The 25,865-nt window shown below is 47.4% G+C and overlaps 3 protein-coding genes across 12 annotated transcripts; 1 reads left to right on the top strand and 2 right to left on the bottom strand.

Annotated features, from left to right (window-relative positions):
- Nucleotides 1–5,825: 5,825 nt before the first annotated feature.
- On the bottom strand, nucleotides 5,826–11,519 carry Timm17b (translocase of inner mitochondrial membrane 17B). Its single transcript, XM_020172568.2, has 6 exons — nucleotides 11,365–11,519; nucleotides 10,319–10,418; nucleotides 8,496–8,559; nucleotides 6,488–6,616; nucleotides 6,292–6,402; nucleotides 5,826–6,190 (listed from the first exon to the last, which is right to left on the bottom strand). Exons 1-6 carry the CDS (start codon nucleotides 11,388–11,390, stop codon nucleotides 6,102–6,104), a joined length of 519 nt encoding a protein of 172 aa, XP_020028157.1. The 5' UTR covers nucleotides 11,391–11,519; the 3' UTR covers nucleotides 5,826–6,101.
- Nucleotides 11,161–16,321, top strand: Pqbp1 (polyglutamine binding protein 1). 8 transcript variants are annotated; one of them, XM_074063350.1, is made up of 7 exons: nucleotides 11,161–11,228; nucleotides 12,137–12,221; nucleotides 14,615–14,726; nucleotides 14,936–15,048; nucleotides 15,243–15,527; nucleotides 15,746–15,809; nucleotides 15,972–16,321. In XM_074063350.1, exons 2-7 carry the CDS (start codon nucleotides 12,155–12,157, stop codon nucleotides 16,126–16,128), a joined length of 798 nt encoding a protein of 265 aa, XP_073919451.1. In that variant the 5' UTR covers nucleotides 11,161–11,228; nucleotides 12,137–12,154; the 3' UTR covers nucleotides 16,129–16,321. The 8 variants fall into 8 exon arrangements, with proteins under 8 accessions (XP_073919451.1, XP_020028156.1, XP_020028152.1 ...); XM_020172563.2 differs by lacking the exon at nucleotides 11,161–11,228 and adding an exon at nucleotides 11,556–11,729; XM_020172564.2 differs by lacking the exon at nucleotides 11,161–11,228 and adding an exon at nucleotides 11,556–11,830.
- Nucleotides 16,322–16,378: 57 nt separating this feature from the next.
- Nucleotides 16,379–25,768, bottom strand: Slc35a2 (solute carrier family 35 member A2). Of its 3 annotated transcripts, none has more exons than XM_020172559.2 (5): nucleotides 25,009–25,768; nucleotides 23,475–23,657; nucleotides 19,879–20,030; nucleotides 17,949–18,101; nucleotides 16,379–16,639 (listed from the first exon to the last, which is right to left on the bottom strand). In XM_020172559.2, exons 1-5 carry the CDS (start codon nucleotides 25,097–25,099, stop codon nucleotides 16,514–16,516), a joined length of 705 nt encoding a protein of 234 aa, XP_020028148.1. In that variant the 5' UTR covers nucleotides 25,100–25,768; the 3' UTR covers nucleotides 16,379–16,513. The 3 variants fall into 3 exon arrangements, with proteins under 3 accessions (XP_020028148.1, XP_020028147.1, XP_073919448.1); XM_020172558.2 differs by having other exon boundaries at nucleotides 17,949–18,691; nucleotides 25,009–25,685; XM_074063347.1 differs by lacking the exon at nucleotides 23,475–23,657 and having other exon boundaries at nucleotides 17,949–18,691; nucleotides 25,009–25,754.
- Between the last annotated feature and the right edge of the window lie 97 nt (nucleotides 25,769–25,865).

The following is a 25,865-nucleotide window of genomic DNA, read 5'->3' as shown; positions in this document are numbered from 1 at the left end:
CTACTGAGCATTTGGCACTATAAGTGTGCACCACTGCACTAGGTTCTTAACCACTAGAGGTTGTTTTTTTGTTTGTTTGTTTTAGGATATATTTGTCGTACAGGGGGATTCACTGTGACAATTCCGAATAGACTTATATGGTACATTGGTTAGATCGCCCCCAATGCCTCTCCCCCTCAACCCCTCCCCATCCCACTTAAAGCAATCACAGGTTTCTTTGTTCTATTTCATATAAGTACATGAAGTCCATCAACCATACACCCTCACTTTAATCTCCTTCATTCACTCTCCCCTCTCCCATAGAGGAACTTTTTAAATAAATGCACAACAGGATTGGGGCATGGCTTAAGTAGTAGAGCATTTATCTAACAAGCAAGAGGCTGAGTTCAATCCCCAGTACTACAAAACAAACAAACAAAAAGGACAACAAAATAAGAAATTTCCTGTGCCTTGCTATTACTTAAGATAGCAAAGGAGCCAGGTGCCAGTAGCTCACGCCTGTAATCCTAGCTATTCAGGAGGCAGAGATCAAGAGAGTCGCAGTTTGAAGACAGCCTTGGCAAATAGTTCCCGAGACCCTATCGTGAAAAAAACCTTCACAAAAAAGGACTGGTGGAGTAGCTCAAGGTGAAGGCCTTGAGTTCAAAGCCCCAGTACCGCAAAAAAAAAAAAAAAAAAAAAGATGGACCTGTGCATGTCTTACTTGCCTGCAACACAATCATGGAAAAGACTGGAAAGGTAGAATTTGGATGGAAACCAGACCTGGAACTCTTAAGAATGCCTCCTAATGTGTTGTAAGTTGTGGTTGTTCTTTCTAACAACCTGACTAGCCAGTGCAAGGCCCTGAGTTCAAATCCCAGTACTTACCAAAACTTTTTTAAAAAGTAAGAGTGATAGTTGCAATGGCCTGAGAAGAGGAGGAAATGTAGAGTTACTAACTAATAAGCATAGGGGCTGACGGAATGGCTCAAGGGGTAGAGTGCCTGCCTAGCAAGTGTGAAGCCCTGAGTTCAAATCCCAGTACCACAAAATGAAAAACTCCAGAGATCTTCTGTACAACATTGTACTTAGGGTCAATAGGAAGGTATTGTACATTTGAACTTTTTGTTAAGAGGGTAAATCTTGTAAGTGTTTTATCACAATAAAAATAAAAATAAAATGAGTAATAGTTGGTAATTATCTGGGGGAAAAAACCTAAAGTTAGAACATTTTGGGATAGGATTTTGCTATGTAGTCCAGGCTAGCCTGGAACTCACGATCTTCCTGCCTCAGCCTCTCTAGTGCTGGGATTCCAGGCATGCACCACCACACCTAGCAACTTTTAATTTGTACTCAGAAAATTTACAGTTATTATCATCCATAGTCTTCAGGAAAATTCAAAGCGATCTCACAAAATTCTACAAGAACTGGCAATGTAGCTTAGTGGTGGAGTGATGGAGGCCCTGGATTTCATTCCCAGTACTGTCAAACTGCAAACAGCCAGGATGGCAATGAGCTCCAACCTTTCTGGGGACCTCCATCCCCTGTACTTTGTTGTGGCTGAGTTAAAGTAGACCAAGCAAAGCAGGGTTTGGAATTTCCCTTTGACTACTACCCTACCCTTTGAATTCTACCCTATTGCTGGCCAAAAGGACTTAATAACTTACTAGAGTGTATATGCCTATGGAAGCCTCCATAATAGGTCTTTTTTTTTTTTGGCAGTACTGGGGCTTGAACTCAAGGCCTTCATCTTGAGCCACTCTCCAGCCCTATTTTTGTGAAGGGTTTTTTGAGATAGGGTCTCTAGAACTATTTGCCCGGGCTGGGCTGGCTTGGAACCTCGATCCTGCTGATCTCCGCCTCTTGAGTAGCTAGGATTACCGGTGTGAGCCACAGGTGCCTGGCTCCATAATAGGTTTTAAGCTGCATCTCCAACATACCCCACCTAAACACACACTACATGATCAAAGGAAAAACTGTCCTTGAGGATTCTTAGGAATTTTCCAGAGGGTGATGACTAGAGAGCGCAGCTTCTGCCCAAGACAAGGAAACAAGGTTAACTTTCTGATTCTTTTTGCTTTCTTTCTTTTTAGTTCACTATGGATTGTGATTATTATTGAATTTTGACACCCTATTCCTTTTTTTGTTTTTGAGACAGGATGTCAGTATGGAATTCAGGCTGTTCTCAAACTCACATACTCCTGCCTTGGCCTCCTGAGTGCTGGGATTACAGGTGTGACTACCCTATTACATTCAGATTTGTTACATGTGGTCTTGACCAACGTGCAGTCAAATAAACAAATTAATTAATTTATATATTAATTAATATCTAAAGCAATTTCAAAACCCAAAACTGAAATTCTTGGACATGCGTTGCGCAGCTCAGTTGACGCAGAGCTGAGTCCCGTTTTCCTCAGTTGTGTTGAAATTTCGTATGCTCTGCTGAGTGTTTCCCCGCCCTTCATTTTGTGCGAGTCTGCCTCCCAGAAAGCAAGGGAAACATGAAGGTGCGTAATTTGAGTGCTCACGTGAAAACGAGACTGGGTGAAAGCGGCGCGGCTTCAGCGGAATTTGGCAGCGTAATGGGGAAAATGAGTGAGGCTGCTGCAGTGAGCACTGCACGCTGTGCATTCCGGGCATGCGCAGTTGCTCCCCAGTGGCCAGCTCCTTGGAACCACAGACCTGAAGACGTCAAAGGTCTACTGTACTTTTGGCTCTCTCTGTCACATTAAAAAACAAAACAAACAAAACAAAACAAAACAAAAAAACCCTCTCTTGTGTGTTTTCTCAGACTATAGGTGTTGCTGTGAATTTCATTGGTGTTTGACTGCTCTCTCTCTCCTCTCCCTCTCTCTTCCTCTCCTCTCTCCCCCTAAAAAAATATAGTATCTGTTCTTTTAAAAAACTTCGGAAGGCAGGCACAGTTGTGAGTGACTGTAGTTCCAGCTACTGGGGATGCTGAGGTAGGTGGATACCTTGAACGCAGGAGTTTGAAATCAGCCTGGGCACCATAGTGAAACCCCATCTCAAAACTAAATGACTAAGTAAAACACCTCAGAGGGCAGCACTCTTTCTGAAGGCCCCTTGTTCCCTCTGATACTCACATGTCCCTCAAAGATCATTGAAACAGGTTGGGGGTGTGGCTTTGTGTAGAGCACAAGGCCCTGGGTTCCATCTTCAGCACCACATACACACACACACACAAAGACTAATGCCAAACTTTGGTCTTGTGAAAACTAGACGTTGAAGTAAGACTTTGCTTCTGCGGAAGTCCTTACTAGCAGGCACAAGCCCTGGCCCACCTGGCTGTAACGGTGGGGAGGTCTGTTTTGGAGGGTCTGTTTGGGAATTCAGAGACCTTCCTGCCTGTTCTATTGCTGTTTCTTCACTCACAGCATCTGTACTCCATGAAGATACAAATTAGTAGCTTGCTAGTGAAGCCCTTTAGCACTGCGCCAAGTCCCCAGCCAGGGCTATCCTGGCCCTGAGATCCTTATTGCTACTTCTGTTGGCACCCAGCTCCAACCTGCTGGGCACTAATTTACTCTGCCTGTTCAGGACAATCCTTAGACATATCCAGACATTTGAAACCACCTCCCTTTGCTGTGGGTGTCCACAAAACAATAATACTACTGCCCTTTTCCTTAAAAATATCCAGTAGTCTCTAAAAACAAGGCAAGTTTGGGCCAGTCAGAAGAACTGAGTTGTTTTTTTGGTTTTTTTGGTGGTACTAGAGTTCAAACTCAGGCCTTTGTGCTTGCAAGGAGGGTGCTCTACAGCTTGAACCGTATCTCCTATCCATCATCCCCCCTCCCATCCCGTTATTTTGGACATGAGACTTCCCAAACTGTTTGCCTGTGCTGGCCTCAAACTGCAATCCTCCTGATCTCAGCCTCCCAAATAGCTAGGATTACAGACATGAGCTCCTGGCGCTCATGTTTCTTTGGCAGTACTGAGGTTTGAACTCAGGGCCTCACGCTTGCTGGCCAGGTGATCTTACCACTTGAGCCACTCTGCCAGCCCTTTTTTGTGATGTGTTTTTTCAAGATTGGGTTTCGAGAACTATTGGCCTGGGGCTGGCCTCGAACCTTGATCCTCTTGATTTTAGCCTCCCAAATAGCTAGGATTACAGGCATAAACCACCCACACCCAGCTTCAGAAGTCTTGACAGGGACAACTGACCCTCTCATCATGGGAGCTTCAGTTCCCACGGCAGCAGTCACGATTGGAAAGGTGGTCTACATGTGTCTCTGACCTTTTTAGTACAGATGTCACAAATAACACTTCTACTTTAGAAGCCCAAGAAACCAGTTTAAATTCGAATTCATTACACAGAGTTGCCAAGAACACTTGCATAACTTTTGACTTTCATTGGCCAGGCCAGCTGATGGGAAGTTAATGCTCTACCAGACACTTCTTGGGCTGGGTGTATGGAGCAGCAGTAGAGCACTTGCCTAGGATGCAGAGGCCTGGGTATCATTCCCAACACTGCTGTAATATATGGGGTTTGAACTCAGGGCCTACACCTTGAGCCACTCCACCAGCCCTTTTTTGCAATGGGTATTATCTAGATAGGGTCTTGCAAACTATTTCCCTGGGCAGTCTTCGAACCGCTGTCCTCCTGATCTCTGCCTCCTGAGTAGCTAGGTTTACAGGAAACATTTCTGGCTATTTTGTTTTGTGGTTGCCTTTAAAAAACAAGTGGAGCCAGGCATGGTGGTGCCTCCTATAACTCTAGCATTTGGGAGGCTGGGGCAGAAGGATGGCAAGTTCCAGGCCAGTCTACACTATATAGTGTCTGATACCTTGACTCATAAACATAAAACAAAGCTGAATGCAAGTGGCTCACGCCTGCAATCCTAGCTACTTAGGAGGCTGAGATCAGGAGGATCATCGCTCAAGGTCGGCCCAGGCAAAAGTTTGCAAGTTTTCCATCTCAGTGTAAAAAAGCGGGGTGTGGTGGTACACACCTGTTATCCCAGTAATTCTGGGAAGCATAAAATAGGATCCAAGTCCAGGCTGGCCTGGGCAAAAAGTTAGATTCTATCTCCAAAATAACCAGAGCAAAAAAGACTGGAGGTGTGGCTCAAGTTGTAGAGCACCTGCCTCACAAACATGAAGCCCCAAGTTCAAACTCCCAGTACAGCCAAAAACCAAAGCGCTGAATTCATGGCTCAAGAAGTGTAAGGCCCTGAATTCTAACTCCAGTATTGTAAAAAAAAAAAAATTAAAACAAATTGACAACATGAGGATGGGAGACTAGCATGGTAAGCCTGTGACAGAACTAGAGACTGACACAAGGTGACTTCTTTAAGGAAGCCGGGTCTCCTGGATTCCTGCTTCCATCCCAGGGCCACAGTGAGGGGATTCTTTTTTGCAAATGGGGTGTCTGGCATACAGAAAGGGCTTCCTTTGAGGTCTATTTCCCAGCCTTGGCAATGGGGAGGGGAGAGGAGGGGTCAGGGGTATTGGAGTGTGTAAATGGCATCAGTGATACAATGTGTAGACCTCCCCAGCAATCTTTGTGTTCCCACACTTCTTCCCCAAGCCTGCTCATCTGCCGATGACACGTCTCTTCTCCCCACCCTTATTCATGTGCCTAATTCACTTTTTTTTTTTTTTGCTATGCTAGTATTGGAGTTTGAACTTAGGGCCTCACACTTGCTAGGCAGGCGCTCTACCACTGGAGACACTCTTCATGCATCTTCTCTCTCTCTGCTCATTCACTTGCAAGCTTTTACTGAGTCCACTCGTTGTAGGACTCCAAGTCTTAGGCTTCCATGTAAGAGCTCTGCTCCTTGTCCTGAGGAGAGGGCCGTGGGGGTGACTCAAGCAGTGCATAAACATGAATTTCAAAACTGACTTTAAATACTCATCAGGGTGCCACACAAAGGAGCTGGGGTGAGGGCTTGTTACATGTGTGGGGCTGGGGTGCCCTGAGAGAAAACGGAGACCCATCTGTCAGGGCAGCTGGGGTGCCCCACCCCCACCCTGGGACAAGGGAGCAAGTAGAGGCCCTCTCTAGAAGGTCCCAAGGCTAAGTGGGAGCCAGCCCTCCCTTGGAGGTAGATCATCGGGGAGGGAACCGAGGAGCAGCTCCCATGGTGGCGGTGGTGGCTTCTTTAGTGGTATTGCTGATAGCTGGGATAGCCTGGGGCTGGGCTACCTTCCTTAGGGGCTAGCTGGCTGGGGTCTTCCAGGAACGGGGGCGCTGGAGAGAAGAGAAAGAGGCAATGAATGAGGTAGGAACAGTAAAGGAGGCTGGCAGAGCAAGTCTTACCCCTCCCTGACCATCGTTGCCCAGGTCCTCACCGTTGCGGAACTGCTGGGCTGTATACCGAGTGAGGAGGATGCCGACACCCTCTATGAGGGCCAATAGGATGCCCCCCATCATCGCTGAGCCCACCATGGCCAGTGGGCCACCTGGAGGTGGAGAGACAGAAGTGAGGGCAGGGAGAACGGGGAGTGGGGCGAGGGAAGGCTAGGACCAGGGGTTGGGGGCACTCACTGCGGGCAGCCAGCACAGCCCCAGTCAATGCTCCACTGGTGATGGAGTTCCAGGGATCTTCCTTGCCCCGCAGTCGCACCAGGCCACAGTCGATAGTAGAGAAAAGGCCTCCCCACACTGCGAAGCTACCTGTAGGGGGTTAGAGGTCTAATTAACATTCTACAGAAATCTCAAGAAGCCACTTTCTCAAGGCTTGAAGACTCTGGCGCAGAATAGCAAGAAAGGGGCTGGGGAAGTATCTCAGTGGTAGAGTGCATGGTAAGCATACACCAAGACACAGAGACAGATAGCAAACTCCCAAGGAATATTCTGTCTGTCCCATCATGTGTAGTTCCCACTCCAGTCAATAATTGCCATCAAAATTCCCTTCACCTTCATAGGGAGTTGACAAATGGTTACAAGCAGATTCATCTTTTTTTGTGTGTGTGTGGCAGTACTGGGATTTGAACTCAGAGCATTGGCACTTACTAGGCAGGCGCTGTATCACTCGAACCACACCTACAGCCCTAGATTCATCTTTCATATAGCATTTAAAATTCCACAGCTGACCTCATGAAACGTGTTGCAATCAAATGCAGGCAAACTAAACATATGGCGTAAAATTAGCTGTGTGCAGTGTTATATACCTATAGTCCCAGCTACTGGGGAGGCTGAGAAGCTAAAGGCAGTTCACTTGAGCCAAGGCCTTTGTGCATGCTAGCCTAGTGTTCTATCACTGAGCTACAACCTCAGTCCCGAAACCTCATCTCCCTTTTTTTGGTGGGACTGGAGTTTGAACTCAGAGCTCTGCATTTGACAAGCAGGAGCTCAACCACTTGAGCCACACCTCCTCCATTTTGCTCTGGTTATTTTGAAGATGGAGGTCTCTCAAACTATTTGCCCAGGTTGGCCTTGAACTGAAATCCTCCTGATCTCAGTCTTCCAAGTAGCTAGGATTATAGCCATGAGCCACCAGTGCCCAGCTGAGACCTCATCTCTTAAAAAAAAAATAAGCTGGGCACTGGTGGCTCACACATGTAATTCTAGCTCCTCAGGAGGCAGAGATCAGGAGGATTGTGGTTCAGAGCCAGTCTGGGCAAATAGTTCTCGAGACCCTATCTCGAAAATAATTAACACATGCTCAAGGCCTTCCATTCAATCCCCCATACTGTGCAAAAAAAAGGAAAAAAATTATATTGGATAAAATTATCTTTGTGATATATGTATAAGGTGTACATGAAACATAAATGAACTTCATGTTTAGACTTGGGTACCATTCCTAAGATATCTTATTACTCAAATATTCTAAAATTGAAAAATTCACCAGTGCTGGTGGTTCACGCCTGTAATCCTAGTTACTGCAGAGATCAGGAGGATCGCGGTTCAAAGGCCGCCTGAACAAATAGTTCAGGAGACCCTATCTCGAAAATACCCAACACAAAACAGGGCTGGCGAGGTGACTCAAGTCATAGAGTGACTGGCTAGCAAGTGTGAGGCCCTGAGTTCAAACCCCAGTACCACCAAAAAAAATTTAAAAATTTTGAAATTGGAAACACTTGTAGTCTCAAGCATTTTGGATAAGAATACTCAGCCTGTAGTTAAAATGTTTATTCCCCACTTACTGTGTACCAGGACCTATTTGAGGTACTCTGTGTTATTTGACTTCTGCAAATTTAAATTAACTAATAATATTGAAGGGCTCAGCATAGCCACCAGCACTTTGTAACTACCATGTAAATTAAGCAAATTACAAAACTACTAGGGTGGTTAATTTACCCTCATCAGATGAGGTTCAGAGAGGGTATGCTACTAGCCCAAGGTCATAACAGGGATGAGTCAGGGCCTAGATTTAAATTCCAGAATCCATATTCTTGCCCCTCCAAATTAAATTGCTGGGGAATGTTACTCCCCTGGGAAGTCCTGGGCAGACTTGGTGCTAAAATCTATACCTGCAACTTGCATTCTGGCCCCAAAGTATCAACCACCCTGAAAGTTGCCATCACATGTCCTGTCCCCCCAAACTCCTCACCTCCAATCTGGGGTGCTCGGATCCTCACAGCATTGGCACTACCTCTCAACCGGTGTCGAATTCCCTGGGGAAAGCAAGGAAAGGGGTCAGGGCAGGGTTGAGGCCACTGGCAGATAGGGTTTCTAGCCTTTAAAAGAGGGAAGGGGGGAGGGTGGACAAAGGTATAGTATATTAGCAGAAAGCTTGCCTAGAATGATGTGAGGCCTTGGGTTCGATTCCTAGCACTGAAAGAAACAAACAGACAAACAAACCAAACCAAACACAGACCTAGAGTTGGAATGAATTTAACTTATCTGTTTGTTCACTCGTTCATTCAATACATGATTAACAAGCACCTTCTACAGGGCAGGCACCATACTATACTTAGTGGTACAGCAGTGTTCTCCCAGAGCTCACACTGTAGTGGGAGAGACAGATCTTAAGCAGAGAAGCAAGACAGCTCCAGACAGCAACACGTACTCTAAAGGAAATAGGACAAGGAGGTATGATGGTGGCTAAGGAGTCAGGAAAGGTCTCATTGAGGAAGAGGCATATGTCCTGTGTTGGGGGCTGGGTTAGTTCAGTAGTAGAGCACATACTTAGCATATATGCTGGAGGTCACCAAAAAAAGAAAAAAAAAGGAGGGGAGAAACATGTGATAAGAAACGTGAGCAAAGACACAGGAAAGAGAATTCTAGGACTTGAGGGGACAGAACTACAAATAAAAATTGCAGAAGCTAGGCATGGTGCACACCTGTAATTCTAGCACTCAGCGGGCTGAGGGAGAAGGATCCAAAGTTCCAGGCTACCCTGAGCAACATAGCAATACCCTGTCTCAAAAAAAGAAAGTGTAGAATCTAATACAATCAAATTACTCAGAAAGTATTTCCTTGACTTACCTCAGGGGACGCACTGGGAAGAGTTACTTTCATTTAAAAAGAAAGGAAAAGTTACTTTCATTTAAAAAGATAAGGAAAAGTTACTTTTATTTAAGAAGTTGAGTGGCCTGTTAAGCTACTTGGTTTCAATTTGTGTTTGGTTTTAATGTTAACATTGTTGAAACTTTGGAAGAGAATGGAAAGAGTTGTTCTTTTGGCAAATAAGGAAAGCCTGGTTTGATTATGAAGCTGCTTAACCACCTTCAAGTGTTCAGTGTTTTTGGTCACTGTGTACATTAAAATTTTGGGAAATGCTTTAGTATGTAAAGTACACATGTTCATTGTTAGTGGTTTTTATTTATTTATTTTTTTTGGCAGTACTGGGATTTGAACTCAGGGACTCAGGCTTGCTAGGCTGCCACTCCACCAGCATAAAGCTAAGTATTTTAGAGGGAAAAAATAAATTACAGAGATTTTGGCAAAAGAATGGCATTTAAAGCCATGGCATTTGATGAAATCTTCTGGCAGGGAGAGTGGTCAGAGAGAGAAGCAGACTTGACTTTTTTTCAATTGTCAATTAAACTCCTGTCATTTCCCAATATCCAGGTTTCTAACTCAGACTCTTGTCTCTAGGTAAAATCTGACTTTGCACACACATTTAAGATTTGGTGAAGACTATTTTTTTCCTGGTGCTGGGGATGGAACCCAGGACCTCACACATGCTTATCAAGTGCTCTACCACTGAGCTTCCCCCCATTCCATGACTGTTATGACAGCACAGCATTTTCGCAGAGGAGCTCTGGTTGGACAGGTAGAGAACAGAGTTCCCAAACCCCCCAGGTCCAGGAGGGAAGCCTGGCACACAGGATAAGTAAGTGTGTTGACAGGCAGCTCCAAGCAGTTTTCAGGGCAGTATTCTGTAGCCAAGGCTGATTCTCACACCACTGGAGGAAGGCCCAGACTCACAACAGGGGCATTGCGGAAGCCTTTGATAGCCTGGAAGACTCCTCCGCCGATGACACCCATAGTGAAAGCTCCACCACAATCATCCACAATTCGCCATGGACTGAAAGCAGGAAGGGAAGGATGGGGTTAATGTGAGTCTCCTCCGTGACAGGCCCTGTCACCTGGACTCTTTCCAACTGGGAGAAACCAAGTCACCCCAATGGGAAGTTCATGCTTCAAATAGTAACAAGCCAATCCTACCAGATGTTTCCCCACCTCTTAAAGCACAAAATGAAAAACCCGGTGCGGTGGTGCATACCTGTAATCCCACGGGAGGATTACCAGGTTCGAGGCCAGCCTGAGCAATATGGTGAGACACCCCCCCCATCTCAATAAGCGACAAATAGGGCAAAGGGGGGGGATACTCGATTCCCACCAAAGAATCAGCCAACTGTTTTGCTACTACCAAAGCTCAGATGAACTGATCTACACAAAGAGTTGACACCTTCAATAAGGCCTATAGTAGGCTAGTATTGTCACTAAAGTACAGGGTGTGGCACTCCTTTCTGTGACAATGAGCACGTCGAACCAAGTCTGCCCCTTTGTCACTTTTAAGCCTAAATCAGAGAAAAGCCAAGAAGACCAGGAGGAGAATCCAACGTCCTCTCCTTGTCCACAATATGCTCATCCATGCCCCCTCCCAATTCACTAAAGCGACCTGGGAAAAACCGCGTGAGGTGACCCTGGGGATTTCCGCTCAATACCGCCCCCACCCCTCCGCTGGACTGGATTTCATCAGCGTGTTTCCATTCGTTAACAAAGAGCGAATAGGAGACACAAAGTCGGGAAATGTGTGGTGGTTTGTCCTACACTGCACCGTCTCGGGCACACGACTGTAGCAGCTCTTAACGAAGCCAGAGCGAGGAGCCAGGTGAGGGAGTTAAGTTTCTAAGTCTCCCGAGGCCGGGATATGGCATTGGGTGGCAGGTGCTTCCTCCCCCGCCCGCCTCCCATGGCTGGCCTGGGCACCACCACAACATTCCCTATGCCTGTGCCCATCGTCGTACCAAGGCTCCCGAGCGTACTCCTCCATGACGCCGGCTTCTAGCTGCACAGTCGGGACACTCTCGCGGGCCACGCCCCCAGTGTAAACGCACACAGGCGCGCGAGCGTCCCACTATTCTAGGAAAACAATTGGGTAGCTTCTCCATACGTAAGGCCACAGACACAATCTTATTGGCTGTCTGTACATACGTAGTCGGTTCGCCTGGGCCCTTGGCGTCGCCGGGTTACGGCTGGGGAGAGCAGGCCTCATTTTGTGCTTTGGGAAAAGAAGCTTGTTTGGTATTGCTGAACCTAAGTAGTGACGACGAGAGAGGCGGCGGTCTGAAAGCTTTGCACTATCCGCACCCATTGTACCGGTAACAACGGGGTGGGCTCATTTTGTTTTTTAGCGCTAGACGAGGTGCTGCATTGTCTTCCCCATTCCAGCATCTTGGTTCCTCCCATCGCGCAGTGCTGGAGGGACGTTGGGTGAGCCCATTTCTGGGTTACGGGTGTGTTGCATGTCGTCCCTTCGGCGGTGGGCGGAGCCTAGGTCTTGGAGAGGAACTGGGTCCTGAAGCATCCGGCCTCGAGAACAGCAGTGGTGAGACTTTCGGTGATAATTCATCTGTCTCTTCCATCTTTTAGCACGTAGATTAGTTCTGCTCACCCAGCTAGTGGTGTAGTTGGGTAGGTGGGGACCTGATGAGTGCACGCTGCAGGAGTCGCATGGTTATTGAATCCAGATTCGAATCTTCATTTGAGCTGGTTTTTAATCTGTCCATTTATCTCTAGGTCTGTCAGCTACCCGCTATGCCGCTGCCTGTTGCACTGCAGACCCGCCTGGCCAAGAGAGGCATCCTCAAACATCTGGAGCCTGGTGAGAAAATTAAGAGCAGATGGGACTACCATGTGCCATTTAGACAGGCACTTTGTTGATACTGACAGTTGCTACCTTGCATGGCCTGGCAGGCATTTCCTAGCTATTCCTACTGCGTGGTAAACACTGTGTATGGATAGTGGTTGAAGGATAGATATTTCATCCTTAGTAATTCTGATACCCGATGCTGAGTTCAATTCATGAATCAAGCTGAGCATGGTGGCGTGCATTTGTAGTACAAGCTACTTGGGAGACTGAGGTTAGAGGATCTCTTGAGCTTAGGAGTTCAAGGCCAATTTGGGCAGCATAGTGAGATCCAGTGTCAAAAAATCATTAAATAAAATAAATCCATGATTCAATCCATAGCGGTGACTACAGGGTACTTAATAGAAATGACAGCTGACATCTCCTGCAGTCTTCTGTGTGGCAAGTACAGTGGCAAGGTATTGAGGCTTTGTTTTGTTTTGTCTTTTCTTTTTTGGTGCTGGGGATCAAACTGAGGCTTTGTTGGTTACCACATATAGCATGTGTTTCAGAGATTTTGTGGTTGTGGACACAATAATGGTGATAGATAACTTATTTAGTTCACCATATCAATGACATATATTTGGGCTTCCTAAATGCCTGGTATACATATTATGGTTAACAGCATAAAATGATAGTAGTTGGCTGGGTGTGGTGGCACATGCTTTTCTGATCCCAGCTACCTGCGAGGTGTAGGTGGAAGGTGTAGGTAGGAGGCCTGCCCTGGCCAAAAAGCACAAAACCCTATCTGAAAAATAACTAAAGCAAAAAAGAGCTGAGAGTGTGGCTACAAGTGGTAGATTACCTGCCTAACAAGCTCAAGACCCTGAGTTCAAACCCTAGAACTGCCCAAAATACATAAGTAAATAAATAAAAGGACAGTGGTGATCTATCATTTAAGCCTACTGCCTACTGTATTGCTGGCTGCTAATTATACCATATTGCTAATAATACTAAAAGCTGGCATCTGTTTTAGACTATAGTGTGCCAGACACTGGAAAAGGTGTAATTTCCTTATTGATAACTGACATCTATTACAAGACAGCTGTGTGCCATCTTTTTTTTTTTTGCATACATACCCGGATGTATGCCGTCTTGTAATAAGATCTAAGGCATACAGATCTAAGGCATAATGATACTACTGATGATCATTGGTATGGGGGGTGCAGTGCTAGGGATTGAATCCTCAGTCTCACTCATGTTAGATGTGCTGTGCCACTAAGCTACACCCCCAACCCCCATACCATTGATATTTTTTAAGTCTATTGAGAGTACCAGGGCTAATGCTAATTAATATATATCTTATTAGTAATATTGATAATTATACTTGACATCTCTTTCAGGCCTACTGTGTGACAGGCACTGTGCTGTTGCTGGCATATATATTTCATTGTTAATTATATCCACAGCTGACATCTGTTATAGGTCTACTGAGGACCAGGAACTGAGCTGAGCTAATAGACACCATTTTATATGTATGTGTATTTTTTTTTGTGGGACTGGGGTTTGAACTCAGGGCTTCATGCTTGCAAAGTAGGAGCTCTACTGCTTGAACCACACCTCCAGTTTCTGCTCTGGTTATTTTGGAGATGGAGGTCTCTTGAACTATTTTCCCAGACTGGCCTTGAACCGTGGTCTTCCCGATCTCAGCTTCCCAAGTAGCTAGGATCATAGGAGTGAGCCACTGGCATTCAGCTTATTCTGCTGTTATTAACAGACATCTTTGCAGGCTTACTTTATGTCAGGCCTCAGGAACTGAGTGGATTCAGAGCAATGTTTGGATAAATCCCTTGCTATTCCAACTCCTGTTACTCAAAATACAGGACTCAGAAATTGTAAATTACCAAGTTTGGAAGCTGAGTAGATTGGAAATTATTTGCAGATAAACCCCTTGCTGTTCACTTATTTCATCTAAATAGGTTTAGATAACACAGTGCCACCTACTGTCTGGACTCAGGATCTGAATAAATGTGGATATTTTTTTTGGTGGTCCTGGGGTTTGAACTTAAGGCCTCATGCTTGCCAGGCAAGCAGGTGCTCTACTATTTGAGCCATGCCCCCAGCCTGTTACAGATACATTTTTTTTGATGAATCCCTATCAATTCTGAAACCAGATAGGTTTGGATAACAGCATAAATTAATCACTGGAACCCAGAAATAAAGGACTTACTTAGGTAAATTTTCTGGTAAACCCCCTAAAACAGATGTATTTGGAATATGAGAAATACTTCATTTCCTGGCAAACATACGTACACACTTGTGTCTTCTATAGATGTGAGTTGTTGTGTCTTTCCAGGCCCTGACTGTAACATGAGAACTCCCTTGATCCTTAACTGCTCTCCCCCTCCTCCTCTTCCTTGTTCTGCCAGAACCGGAGGAAGAGATCATTGCTGAGGACTATGATGATGATCCTGTGGACTATGAGGCCACCCGGTTGGAGGGCCTGCCACCAAGCTGGTACAAAGTGTTTGACCCTTCCTGGTGAGCCTGGGGACCTAAGTGGGTGGTGGTAGCTGGCTTCAGACTTTGCTCTTCCTGTGTTGCCCCTGACTGTGGGGTACATAACGGACATAGGGAAGAGATAGGGGGATCCAGACATGGGGCAGGTATAGGCAGGGATTGGGAAAATAAGAGTTGATACAGTGAGAGGGTATCTGTTCTAACACTCTTCCCTTCCCATTGCCTTACAGTGGGCTCCCTTACTACTGGAATGTGGACACAGACCTTGTGTCCTGGCTCTCCCCCCATGACCCCAACTCCATTGTTACCAAATCTGCCAAGAAGCTCAGGAACAACAGTGCAGGTGAGTTGGCAGGTGCAAGGGTATCTGGGGTGACCCTAGCCGTTCTCAGAGAGGGGCCACGAAAATTACACCGGATGAGGAAGGGGCAGGTGAGGCTGGGCAGGCCCAACCCCAGGCTTTTGAGTTTGTTGAAGGCAGGGGATGCTGGGTATTTGGTGGGAGGAGGTCACTTCAGGACTTCTGTGTCCCTGTAGATGCTGAGGAAAAGTTGGACCGAAGTCATGAGAAGTCTGACAGGGGCCATGAGAAGTCAGACCGTGGTCATGAGAAGCCAGACAGGGGCCACGAGAAGTCAGACCGGAATCACGACAAGTCTGACAGAGATCGAGAGCGTGGCTATGACAAAGTAGACAGAGAGAGAGAGCGGGACAGGGAACGGGATCGGGACCGTGGGTATGACAAGGCAGACCGGGAAGAGGGCAAAGAACGTCGCCACCATCGCCGGGAAGAACTGGCTCCGTACCCCAAGAGCAAGAAGGGTAAGCAGAGCAGGCTGGGACTTGGGTGAAACAAGTGAGGTGCCAGGGTATATAAGGAAGTCCCCTCTCAGGTGTGTGCCTGGACCTGGGCTCTGGAAAAGGGGTGCTGTGGTTCATGGCAGCCACAGGTTCCTTTTCTTCCAGGGATGAGGGGGGTCAATGATCAGGGGCTTCTTGTGCCTTGAGTAAAAAATTTGACCTGTCACTTACTTCCACAGTAGTGAGCCGAAAGGATGAAGAGTTAGACCCCATGGACCCGAGCTCATACTCAGACGCGCCCCGGTAAGTGAAAACCCCTTGTGAGCCTTTCTGTTTCCTCATGAATCTCACTCTACCTGTGAACACCATCCTTCTCCTCACCATCTCCTCCCCCCATTCTTGTGTTGGCCAGTCGGGGGTGCCCACCACACTCCCCTTCCCACCCTGACCCTCTGTCACCTCCAGGGGCACATGGTCAACAGGACTCCCCAAGCGGAATGAGGCCAAGACAGGCGCTGACACGACAGCAGCTGGGCCCCTCTTCCAACAGCGTCCATACCCATCCCCAGGCGCTGTGCTCCGGGCAAACGCTGAGGCCTCTCGAACCAAACAGCAGGATTGAACCTTTGCTCTCCGCAGCCCTGATAGTTTTTTTTTCTTTCTTTCTTTTCTTTTCTCTCTTTCTCTTTTTTTGTGTGGTACTGGGGATAGAACCCAGGGCTTTGCACATGCTAAGCAAGCGCTCTTACTACTGAGCTATACTCCTAGTCACCCCCCTTGGTGTTTCCAATAAAAGCTTTTTTGTGGATCAGGTCCATGAGACTTGAGTGCTTCCTTTCCTCACTCTTTTCAAGCTTCCCAACCCAAGCTGGCAAGATGCAAAACATTTTATTTGCAGAATAAGAAATACTGTAAGGGTAGCAGGAGCTGAGGTGGGTCATTAACAAAGAGCTTAGTCATGTCAGCTCTGCAGGGGGCAGGGGTAGCATGGAGAGGGGGTTCCATGTCTACCTCACCCTACCCCTAATACTGATCAAGTTTGGTCCCAGCTGGGCCAGGGCAAGGAGAGAGAACAGGGCCAGGCCAACGTCTTCAATCCCGGCGGCTACGAACCCTTCACCTTGGTGAGCAACCTGTGGTGGGAATGGGGAGGAAAGAGAAACACAGAAAGCTGGGGTGGGCTGGAAGGTGGGTTTCCTGAGCAAGTGAGGGTTGTGGTAGTAAGGCTGGTAGTCCTGGGGTTAGTAACTGTGCTTATGTGGAGATCATGGGGCCCCTGGGTCAGAAAGCTACACATGGACTAAATAAATACAACATCTTTATTTGGCATTGGGTATCCTGACATTTGTTCATTACAGTTCTTTATAAAACAAACCAAAAAATCAGAACAAATTAATCAAAAATAAAGATCCAATGGCCCTATTTACATATAGCAAAGACAGCCCAGGCACTTTCCTTACACGCACAAATGCACACACACGCTCACACATACATATACACACACCCTGGGATACAGTTAAGGAATTAATAAGCTTTGGGGAGTGCAGGGAGCAGGCTCCATGGTTTAACCTGAGACAACCCCCTATGAAGTGAGGGTGCCTCATAAAGTCAACGGGGTAGCAAGAGTGGGACTGGCAGCTTTATTTTTTCCCTTCGGATGTCTCAGAAAATAACCCTGTATCTGGCAACTGCCAGTGTCTTCAATTCAGTGAGATTCAGCCATTTTGAGGACCTCCCCTTCCCATTTTTCCCACACTCTGGATCATTAATGATCTGGTTACACCATGAGCCTCTAAACCACTAAAAAATGAACACCCCTACTGCACCCTCCCTCCAGAAGGGATGCTGCTGAACTCTCAGCAGGTGTTTCTTCCTTGCCCTGGGCACTTGCAATAGACCTGTCTTCAAGGGTCTCCGGGCCACAAGAGAGACACCAAGCTGCTAACATGATCCAGAGTGGTGGTCAGGGAGGACAGAAGTCCTCAAACGGGCAACTGAATCCCACAGGTAGGCCTTAGTCATTACTGAAGAGCTGCAGGACTTCAGTCTGTCCTTACAGAAGTGGAGGAATGGCTGGGATGGACTGCCCCAGATGTGAGAGGATACCTCCCAGCAAAGGGCAGTGGGCAGACAAAAAAGCCTTGAATGCAATACCCCCAACCCTGTCTCTGAAGAGGTTGGACTAGGGCAAAGGAAGAGGCTCTAAAACCCCCCTCCAGGGGAGGGGAGTCACTCAGTATATCAGGAAGGGTTCATGTGACATCCAGCCCCAGTCCCATGCCCCTCCAGAAGTAATGACCTGGGAGAAAAAACTGTCTTCCAACCCCAGAGGAGCCAGGACCTGGTTACAACTTGGGTCCTGCAGATGCCCAACACCTTTCACCCCAGTCCCCTTCCCTGTTTCCCCCAACCGCTACCAGCCCTCATTTCACCAGCACTGACTTTGGCAGAAAGGGCTCCGTGATGAGGTCCCCACGGTGGGAAGACAGCTGCGGTGGTGGTGGTTGCCCTGGAGGCTGCTGGTGAATACAGGGTCCAGAGGCAGAGGCGGAGGAAGAAGCAGAAGCTATGGCTTTGACTGCACCTCGGGGAAGGCTGTAGAGGTAGACGGCACCAATGACGAGCCCAGCGCCAAGGGCAAATAATGGGTCCAGGTGGAAGCCAAAGAGGCGAATGGAGGCAACAGTGGACAGCACAATGGACAGGGAGGTGGCAAAGCCCTTAAGGATGTTGTCAGCGTACTTGACAACAACAGCCACCAGCAGCCCACCAAAGGCCTGGTTTAGTACCACGCCCCAGACGGCAGGAGTGTACCCAAAGAAGAAACCGCGGTGGGCCACGGCGGTGCCCTCAGCCCACCAGAGCCCCACCAGGCCCAGTGCTGTGCCAAAGAGGCCCAGCTGCAGGTTGCGCAGCCACACAGAACCTGAGCTGCCTTTGAGGATCTTCTCAAAATAGACACCTGCGAAGCCTGATGAGAGACAGGAGGCCACGACAGCTGCTAGGCCTGCCCCAGGGTTCTGATCCAGTGGCCGTGGGCCACCCCCACCAGCTTGCTGTGCCTGGACAATGGCGACACCAGTGAAGAGGAGTAGCAGGGAGGCCCACTGCAGCCGTGAGAGGCTGCGGTTGAGCATGAGCACGGAGAACAGTGCTGTAGTCAGGATCTTCAGCTGATAAGTGACCTGCAAGCAGCATATGGAAGGCACTGAGTGCTGATCTTGACCCCCAACATGCACACAGGGGACGGCATCCACTGTGGGCTTCCAGCCACAATGAAAAGTATACGGTGGGGTACGTGACAACAAAACCAGAGAGTACACAGAAAGGTAGCTGTGTCAGGAAGTCCCAGGCCACACCCAACTCCACATCCCAATCCAGCTTCCTGGCTGTGTTACCAGGGACAAAGTACTTGTGCTATCTGGGCCTTGGCCTCATCTCTATAAAATAAGGCTGAGGTATATAAAACACCTCACAGTAGGTGATGACTAAATGGTGGGCTTTGTGATGAGGGAGGGCTTGATACAAATGAATCAACCATAAAACAATAAAGCTGACAAATATTTACATATAACTATGTGCCAGGTGTGGATTTCAGTACTATATGGGAATTAGTTCATTTAATCCTCAAAACTAACATAGGAGTGGGCACCACTGTAATCCCCAATTTAAAAAGGAGTAAACCAGACATGGTGGCGCACACCTGTAATCCCATCACTTTGGAGGCCGAGGCAGGAGGAAAATAAGCATTTCCGGGCCAGCCTGGAATCCAGCTACATAGTGAGACCCTATCCGAAAACCAAACAAACCATAAAAAAAAAAAAAAAGGAAGAAGAGCAAAACTAAGGCACAGAGAGGTGGTTAGGCGACTTGCCCAAAAATCACACAGCTGAAAAGTAGCAGAGCAGACATTTGAATCCAAGCAACCTGGCCCCAGCATCTAGGCTCTTTTAACATCGTACAAAATTTCCCACAAATAGCCTTAAGTTTATTTATATATATTTTTTGGTAGTACAGCTACATCCCCAGTGAGTCCTAATTCTTTTTTTTTTTTGCTTTTCTGAGACAAGGTCTTGCTATATAGCTTAGGCTGACCTCAAACTCTTGATCCTCCTGCCTCAGCCTCCTGGTATTACAGACATGCGCCACCACACCCAGTTCCAGGTATTTCTTTCAATCAACCTAGCATTCCCTTTAGCAGATATCATTATTTCTAGCCCTCATTCTCACACATGCAGGAACTGAGGTCAAGGGAGTTCTAAGAACATTCTGAAAGTGACACAGCTCCTGCTTTTTGCAGCCTGCCTTCCTCCCCACACGATATCCTCCAAGCAGCCAGTTTCCCTGGGGCCATGCTTGGTTTGGGGCTCACCTGGAAAGTGGCAGCTGGGAGGTTGGAGATGGCCACGTACTGGAGGTTATTCTGCAAGGTATAGATGAGAGAGGGCACTGCGAGCTTGAGTGTGTCCACGTACTGTACCAGGACGGCCTCGTGGAGGAAGAGAACCAGGTGTTTCACGTTACCTAGGTGGGAGGAAGACAGCCCTTTCAGCATGGACAACTAAAGCGACTGGGACCAGGCCCGGTTCCTGCATCCACCTCCATGCCCTACACCTACCCTTACTCCCTCAGGCTCCCTGGGGGCTGGAATGAGGTCTGTCCTTGTGTGTATTTTTTTGGCAGTACTAGAGTCTGAACTCAGGGCCTTGCATTTAGCAGGCAGCTGCTCTACTTACTTGAGCCCTTTTTCACTTTCATTATTTTTCAAATAGTCTCACTTTCATGCCCAGGCCAGCCTGGACTGCAAACCTCTTTTTTATGCTTCCTGTGTAGCTGGGATAACAGGTACATGCTACTGTGCCCAGCTTTTTATTGGCTGAGATAGAGTCTTGCAGACTTTTTGCCAGACTGGCTTTGAACCACAATCCTCCTCCTCTCTGCCTCCCGAGTAGCTAGGATTGTAAGCGTGAGCCACCACACCAGGCTTGTCCTTTTTTATTTTTATTTTGTGGTGCTGGGGATGGAGCACAGGGCCTTGTGCATATTAAGCATTGCACTCTATACCTTCAGCCATTGTGCTCAGTTTCCCCTACAGTACAACCATGTCCACAAGAAGCCTTTCGGATACTCAGTTTAATGGGGTGCTTGCCCAGCAGTTATGTGAGGCCTCAGGTTCTATTTTCACCACTGTTAAGAAGAGAAATGGCCATAAGATAATCATCCATAACACTGTGTCTTCTAATCATCAACTACATTTCACTTATCTAAGAGCCTATCTCCCTGGCATAGAGCTCAATTCAGGGCAAGCACTCAACACATTTGTACAATGAAATAATTAATCATCATTAACTAGGAGCTTATGAAGTACAAAGCCTTCAGCTTGGGTAGAAGGCCATCTCATGAACAGAGGGGAAGTTTTAGACTTTTTGGTGCTGGGGATTGAACCCAGGACCCTCAAATATGCTAAGCGTGTGCTCTACCACTGACCTACAGCCCCTTTTTAGGCTGGTGGAATGGCTGGGGTTTGAACTCAGGGCCTATTCTTTGAGCCACTACACTAGTCCTTTTCTGTGAAGCATTTTTTTGAGATAGGGTCTCACAAACTATTTGCATAGGCTGGCTTTGAACTGCAATCCTTATGATCACTGCCTCCTGAGTAGCTAAGATTTACATGCATGAGCCACCAGAAGCTGGCCTATTTTTTTTTTTAAAATCTGGTGGTACTGATGATTGAACTCAGGGCCTTGAACTTGCTAGGTGGGCACTCTACCACTTGAGCCACTCCACTAGTCCTCAGTTCATCTTTTAAGTCTTTGACAAGGAGGTGGGTGGTCTCCACACCACTGCTCATTCACAAAACTCTGCCCTTGCCCTTCACAGTGCTCATTTAAGGCGTAATTACTGGATTCTAAACTCTCATTTCCCAGGTGTTAGAAAGGTAACATGGTGTATGGACCACAGATCACATCACAAACCCCACATAAGTGGTACTGCGTATCATAAAGCAGCACATTCGTATTTCTGTGGTGAGCTGTGTGACTATTCACACAAAATGGGAAAATTTAAAAACACAAATATACCAAGATCTCCACATCAAGTCAGGCTAGGTTTTTCTTTTCTTTCTTTTTTTTCATTTCTTCAGTGCTGGGGATGGAACTCAGGGTCTTAGTACATGCTAGGTGAGAGCTCTACCACTGAGCTATATCAGAAGCCCATGGTTAGGTTTTACTATCAAGCTAATTCAAAGGAAAACAAATTAAGTAGGGCATGATGGCATGCCTGTAGCCCCAGCTATTCAGGAGGCTGAAATGGGAGGATTTCTTGAGCCTAGGAGTTTGAAAGTCTGAGTTCAAATTCAAAAGTAGACTGGGCAGCTCAGGGATACCTCTTCTCAAAGAAATCAAAAAAGAAAAAAAAAGAAACACAAATTGAAATTGTGAGCAAGAGCTCTAGCTATCTGTGACTTCCTATCTCAAATATCAACCTTGTAAGGGCAAGATGCATAACTGTGATGTTAACACACCTACCTGCACAGCCCAGGGCCTGACTCAGCATTCCTTCCTAAGTGTCCACAGAATCAATCAAGAAAAGAGCAGGCTTCCTAAACTGCTGCATCCCAGGTTCCTGGAGTTCAAGGGTGAGTAAGAATGTTTTCTTGCAGGGCGCTGATGCCTCATACCTGTAATGCTAGCTACTCAGGAGGCAGAAATCAGAAGGATCACCCATTCAAAGCCTCAGGCAAATAGTTCTCATCACAAAAAAGGGTTGGTGGAGTGGCCCAGTGGTAGAGCCACCTAGCAATTGTGAGACTGAGTTCAAACCCCAATGTCACACAAAAAAAGGTTTTATTCTATGTAACTTCATTGGGCATAGTTCATTAATTTCTATCCTTTACATATACAAGGCTTTGAGAAAAAACAACTGGGCAACATCTCAAAGGACAATGGCTCCAGGGAAATGTTTAAATTAGTAGGTAAACCCAACTTCTAACTTAGAGGAAGTATGGAAAACAGAAGAACGTGTTAAATAATACCACAGAGAGGCAATGAGCAGAATTCAGACTACCAAGAGTCTACAAGACAAATGACCTAAGTTCTTCAACAAATTAATTTCCAAGACAGAAAAAAAAAATAAAGTTGGAGGGGAACCTGGAGATTAATAGACTTAGAAGACATCAAACAATTATAAAACACTGGCCACGTACCAACACATTTTTAAAAACGTTCAGGACACTTAAATCATAAATTTGAACACCATTTATTAATTTTTTTAATATTATTTTTGAAGTTATGTATGACTTTTAGGTATTATAATTTTACTTCCCCCTTTTTTTTTTTTTTTGCAGTACTGGGGTTTGAACTGACTCAGGGCCTATACCTTGAGCCACTCCACCAGCTCTTTGTTTTGACTGTTTTTTCAAGATAGGGTCTCACAAACTATTTGCCTGGGTTGGCTTCGAACTGCGATACTTCTGATTCTATCTCCTGAGTTGCTCAGGTGTGAGCCACAGGCGCCTGGCTTATTTTGGGTTTTTCTGGGAATAGTACTAGGGATTCAACTCAGGGCCTCCAGCTTACTAGGCAAGGGCTCTATCACTTGAGCCATGCCCTCTGCCCTTTCTGCTTTAGTTTATTTTTGATAACCGTCTCCCACTTTTGCCAGGGTCAGCTTCAAACTGGAGATCCTCCTGCCTGCCCCTCCCTCCTTGTAGCTGGGATTACAGCATGTACCACCACATCTGGATTGTTTTGAGACAGGGTCTTACTATGTTGCCCAGACTGGCCTGGAACTCCTAAACTCAAGTAATCTGACTCAACCTCCTGGATAGCTAGAACTACAGATACACACTACCACCAGCTGGTATTATTCTTAAAAATATATATATATGTACTCCCCAGAAAACCCTCCATGTGAGCACACACACATACTTGGGAAGTCCCACCCAGCAACCCCCTCCCTGGCTCGTACCCCTCTTCTGTGCGAAGAGTAGCAGGAGGCAGGTGAGACCTTTGAGCACTTCAGCCATGACCACAGCTGTGGTGGCAAAGAAGCGGTCCCCAGGCAGTGTGCGGGCGTAGCGGATGCTGAGGATGAGGGAGGCATTCTGGACCACCAGCACAGCTAGGGATATGTACTTGAGGCGCCGGTGAGCTGTAGGGAATGGAAGGGGCAGGGAAAGGAGGGGGTCAGAAGCTGCTGAGGCATACCCACACTACTACCCATCCCTGCTCCTCTGCAACTCCCCCCTCTGCCTGCCCACCTTGACCTAATAAGGGTCTGACCCCTATCTGCTTCCACTCAATTAGCTAAAGGCAGGAAGTCAGAAAGGGAGAAGCGGAACCCACTGTCCAGATCATACCTGGAATCCCTGCTGAGGTGTCAGCAAATTTATAGGCCCTGGATACCCACCTCAGCTCCCTCTCCCTCCACTGAGAAGCAACTCTCTTCCTGACAGAATGGCAGCAACTGCATTCTCAACGTTTACTGTGTGCTTACTGTGTGCCTATCACTGGGCTACAGAACGTATATGGATTACCTCAAATGAACTCATATGTCTGTGGTCTCTGAAGGAACTATGACGACTCCCATTTTATGGGTGATACTCCTACTTAATGAGGGATAGTCCTATGTAGAAGAATAACATCCCAATACAGGGAATGGGACCATTGCAGAAGGTATGATCACCCCTAAGGAATGGTTATTTCTTCCATTTTCCCCCATTGTCCCAAGGATTTAACCCTATATGATGAGCCATTATCCCAACAAAAATGGTCTGTTTTCCTCAGTCACACAAGGAAACACTTCCCTATACTCCACATGGTCCATCCTCCCACCCCTGCACACCCTCCCTCCTCAGCCAAGGAATAATTCCTTGCTCTACCTACACTCACAATGAACTCTTTAGTATAAGGAAGGACTCGGTACCCTCAGAATGTTCTTTCTCTGACATACTAGGAAGAATCCCTCCCACTTTAATATACAATGAGCTCTACCTCCATTAGGAAGGGACCTCCCCAGAACATTTTTCTCCCCATATAATGAAGGCCCTTCTCGTCCTCAAAATGGACCCGCTGGTACACAAGGAAGAACCTGCCCCACCCTGACAATTTACAAGGAAGGAACCACCACCGTCGGAAGTCTTTCCCTTGTAAGAATTCCCACGCCCTCGGAATGGTCTCTCCCTTCCATAAGGAAGCCCCGCACACTCCGCACTCCGAATGGTCTCGGTGGTCTTAGTCTCCCCAAAAGGAGATTCCCTCCACATTCAGAAAGGTCTTTATTTTCCAAATGCGGGACCCTACCCGGAGGCATTCTCAGAACAGTCTGTTACTGCCCCTAATACACACTATTCCGTTCCGTCCTCTTCTCCTTTTCCAACAACACACACATATAGATCGGTCTATACCGGATGCTCCCTGTCACTTCAGTGAGGACCCATTCCGACCTTCAACGCTCCCGACCTCCGCCCCGCCGTCGACTGCTCGGCCCCAGCGCGTCTCACCCGCACTCGCGGTCCCAGGCTCCAACGTCCCCGCGGAGACCGCCCCTGGCCCGGCCGCCGCGGTGGAAGCGCCAACCCCAACCGCTGCCATGTTGGCATCTGCCCGGCCCGTCCCCTCGGCAACAGCAGGCGACTTCCGTGTCCGTAACTTCCGCTCCCGGGCCTCTGGGTTCAGGGCGGGAAGACTACCCGAATGGCCCGTGTCGTGGCCTTCCTCTACCGCGTCTAAGAGTGAAGCTAAGATGGTGGCCTAGGGCTTTCCAAATCCGTCAGACCGTTACAGGAGGATGCGGCCGGCTGGTTCTCCGACCGTCTTTATAGAACCTCATTGGCCCATTCTTGCCCGTCTCCCATTTGTCTGCCTAACTAATCCCGAACACCATACCCCCCCGCCCATCTTGTCTCATGACCTTACTGGTTTAGGGACTCCGTCACCTCTGCTCTTTTATTGGCAACACCTGCAGATGACACCGCCCTTTTTCGTATCAGGAACTCCTAGGTCTTTGTGGTTGGACTGAAGTTCCTCTTTCCCGGCCAGATCCCGCCTCCTCGAGGGTCCGCGGAGACTTCTAGGGGCGGGGCAAGCGAGTGGCTGAGCCAAGAGGCGCTGGGGACAGGTGAAGAACTGGCGAGCACATCCAAGCCTTCCACTTGAGTTATACGAGTGTGAAGGCAGAGTTCTGATAGAGTATCTTGACGTCCTCAGAATGTTCTGACATAATCCCTCCCGAATGGGCGCGGGGGTTCACGCATGGAATCCTAGCTACCCAGGAATCAGAGATCAGGAGGATCACGGTTCAAAGCCAGCCCGGGGAAATAGTTCGGGAGCCCCTATCCTGGAAAAACCCCACACAAAA

This window comes from Castor canadensis, chromosome X, assembly GCF_047511655.1.
Source record: "Castor canadensis chromosome X, mCasCan1.hap1v2, whole genome shotgun sequence".
NCBI classification, from domain to species: domain Eukaryota; kingdom Metazoa; phylum Chordata; class Mammalia; order Rodentia; family Castoridae; genus Castor; species Castor canadensis.
Note: the sequence above shows the minus strand (reverse complement) of the source record. Positions and strands in the feature narration are given on the sequence as shown.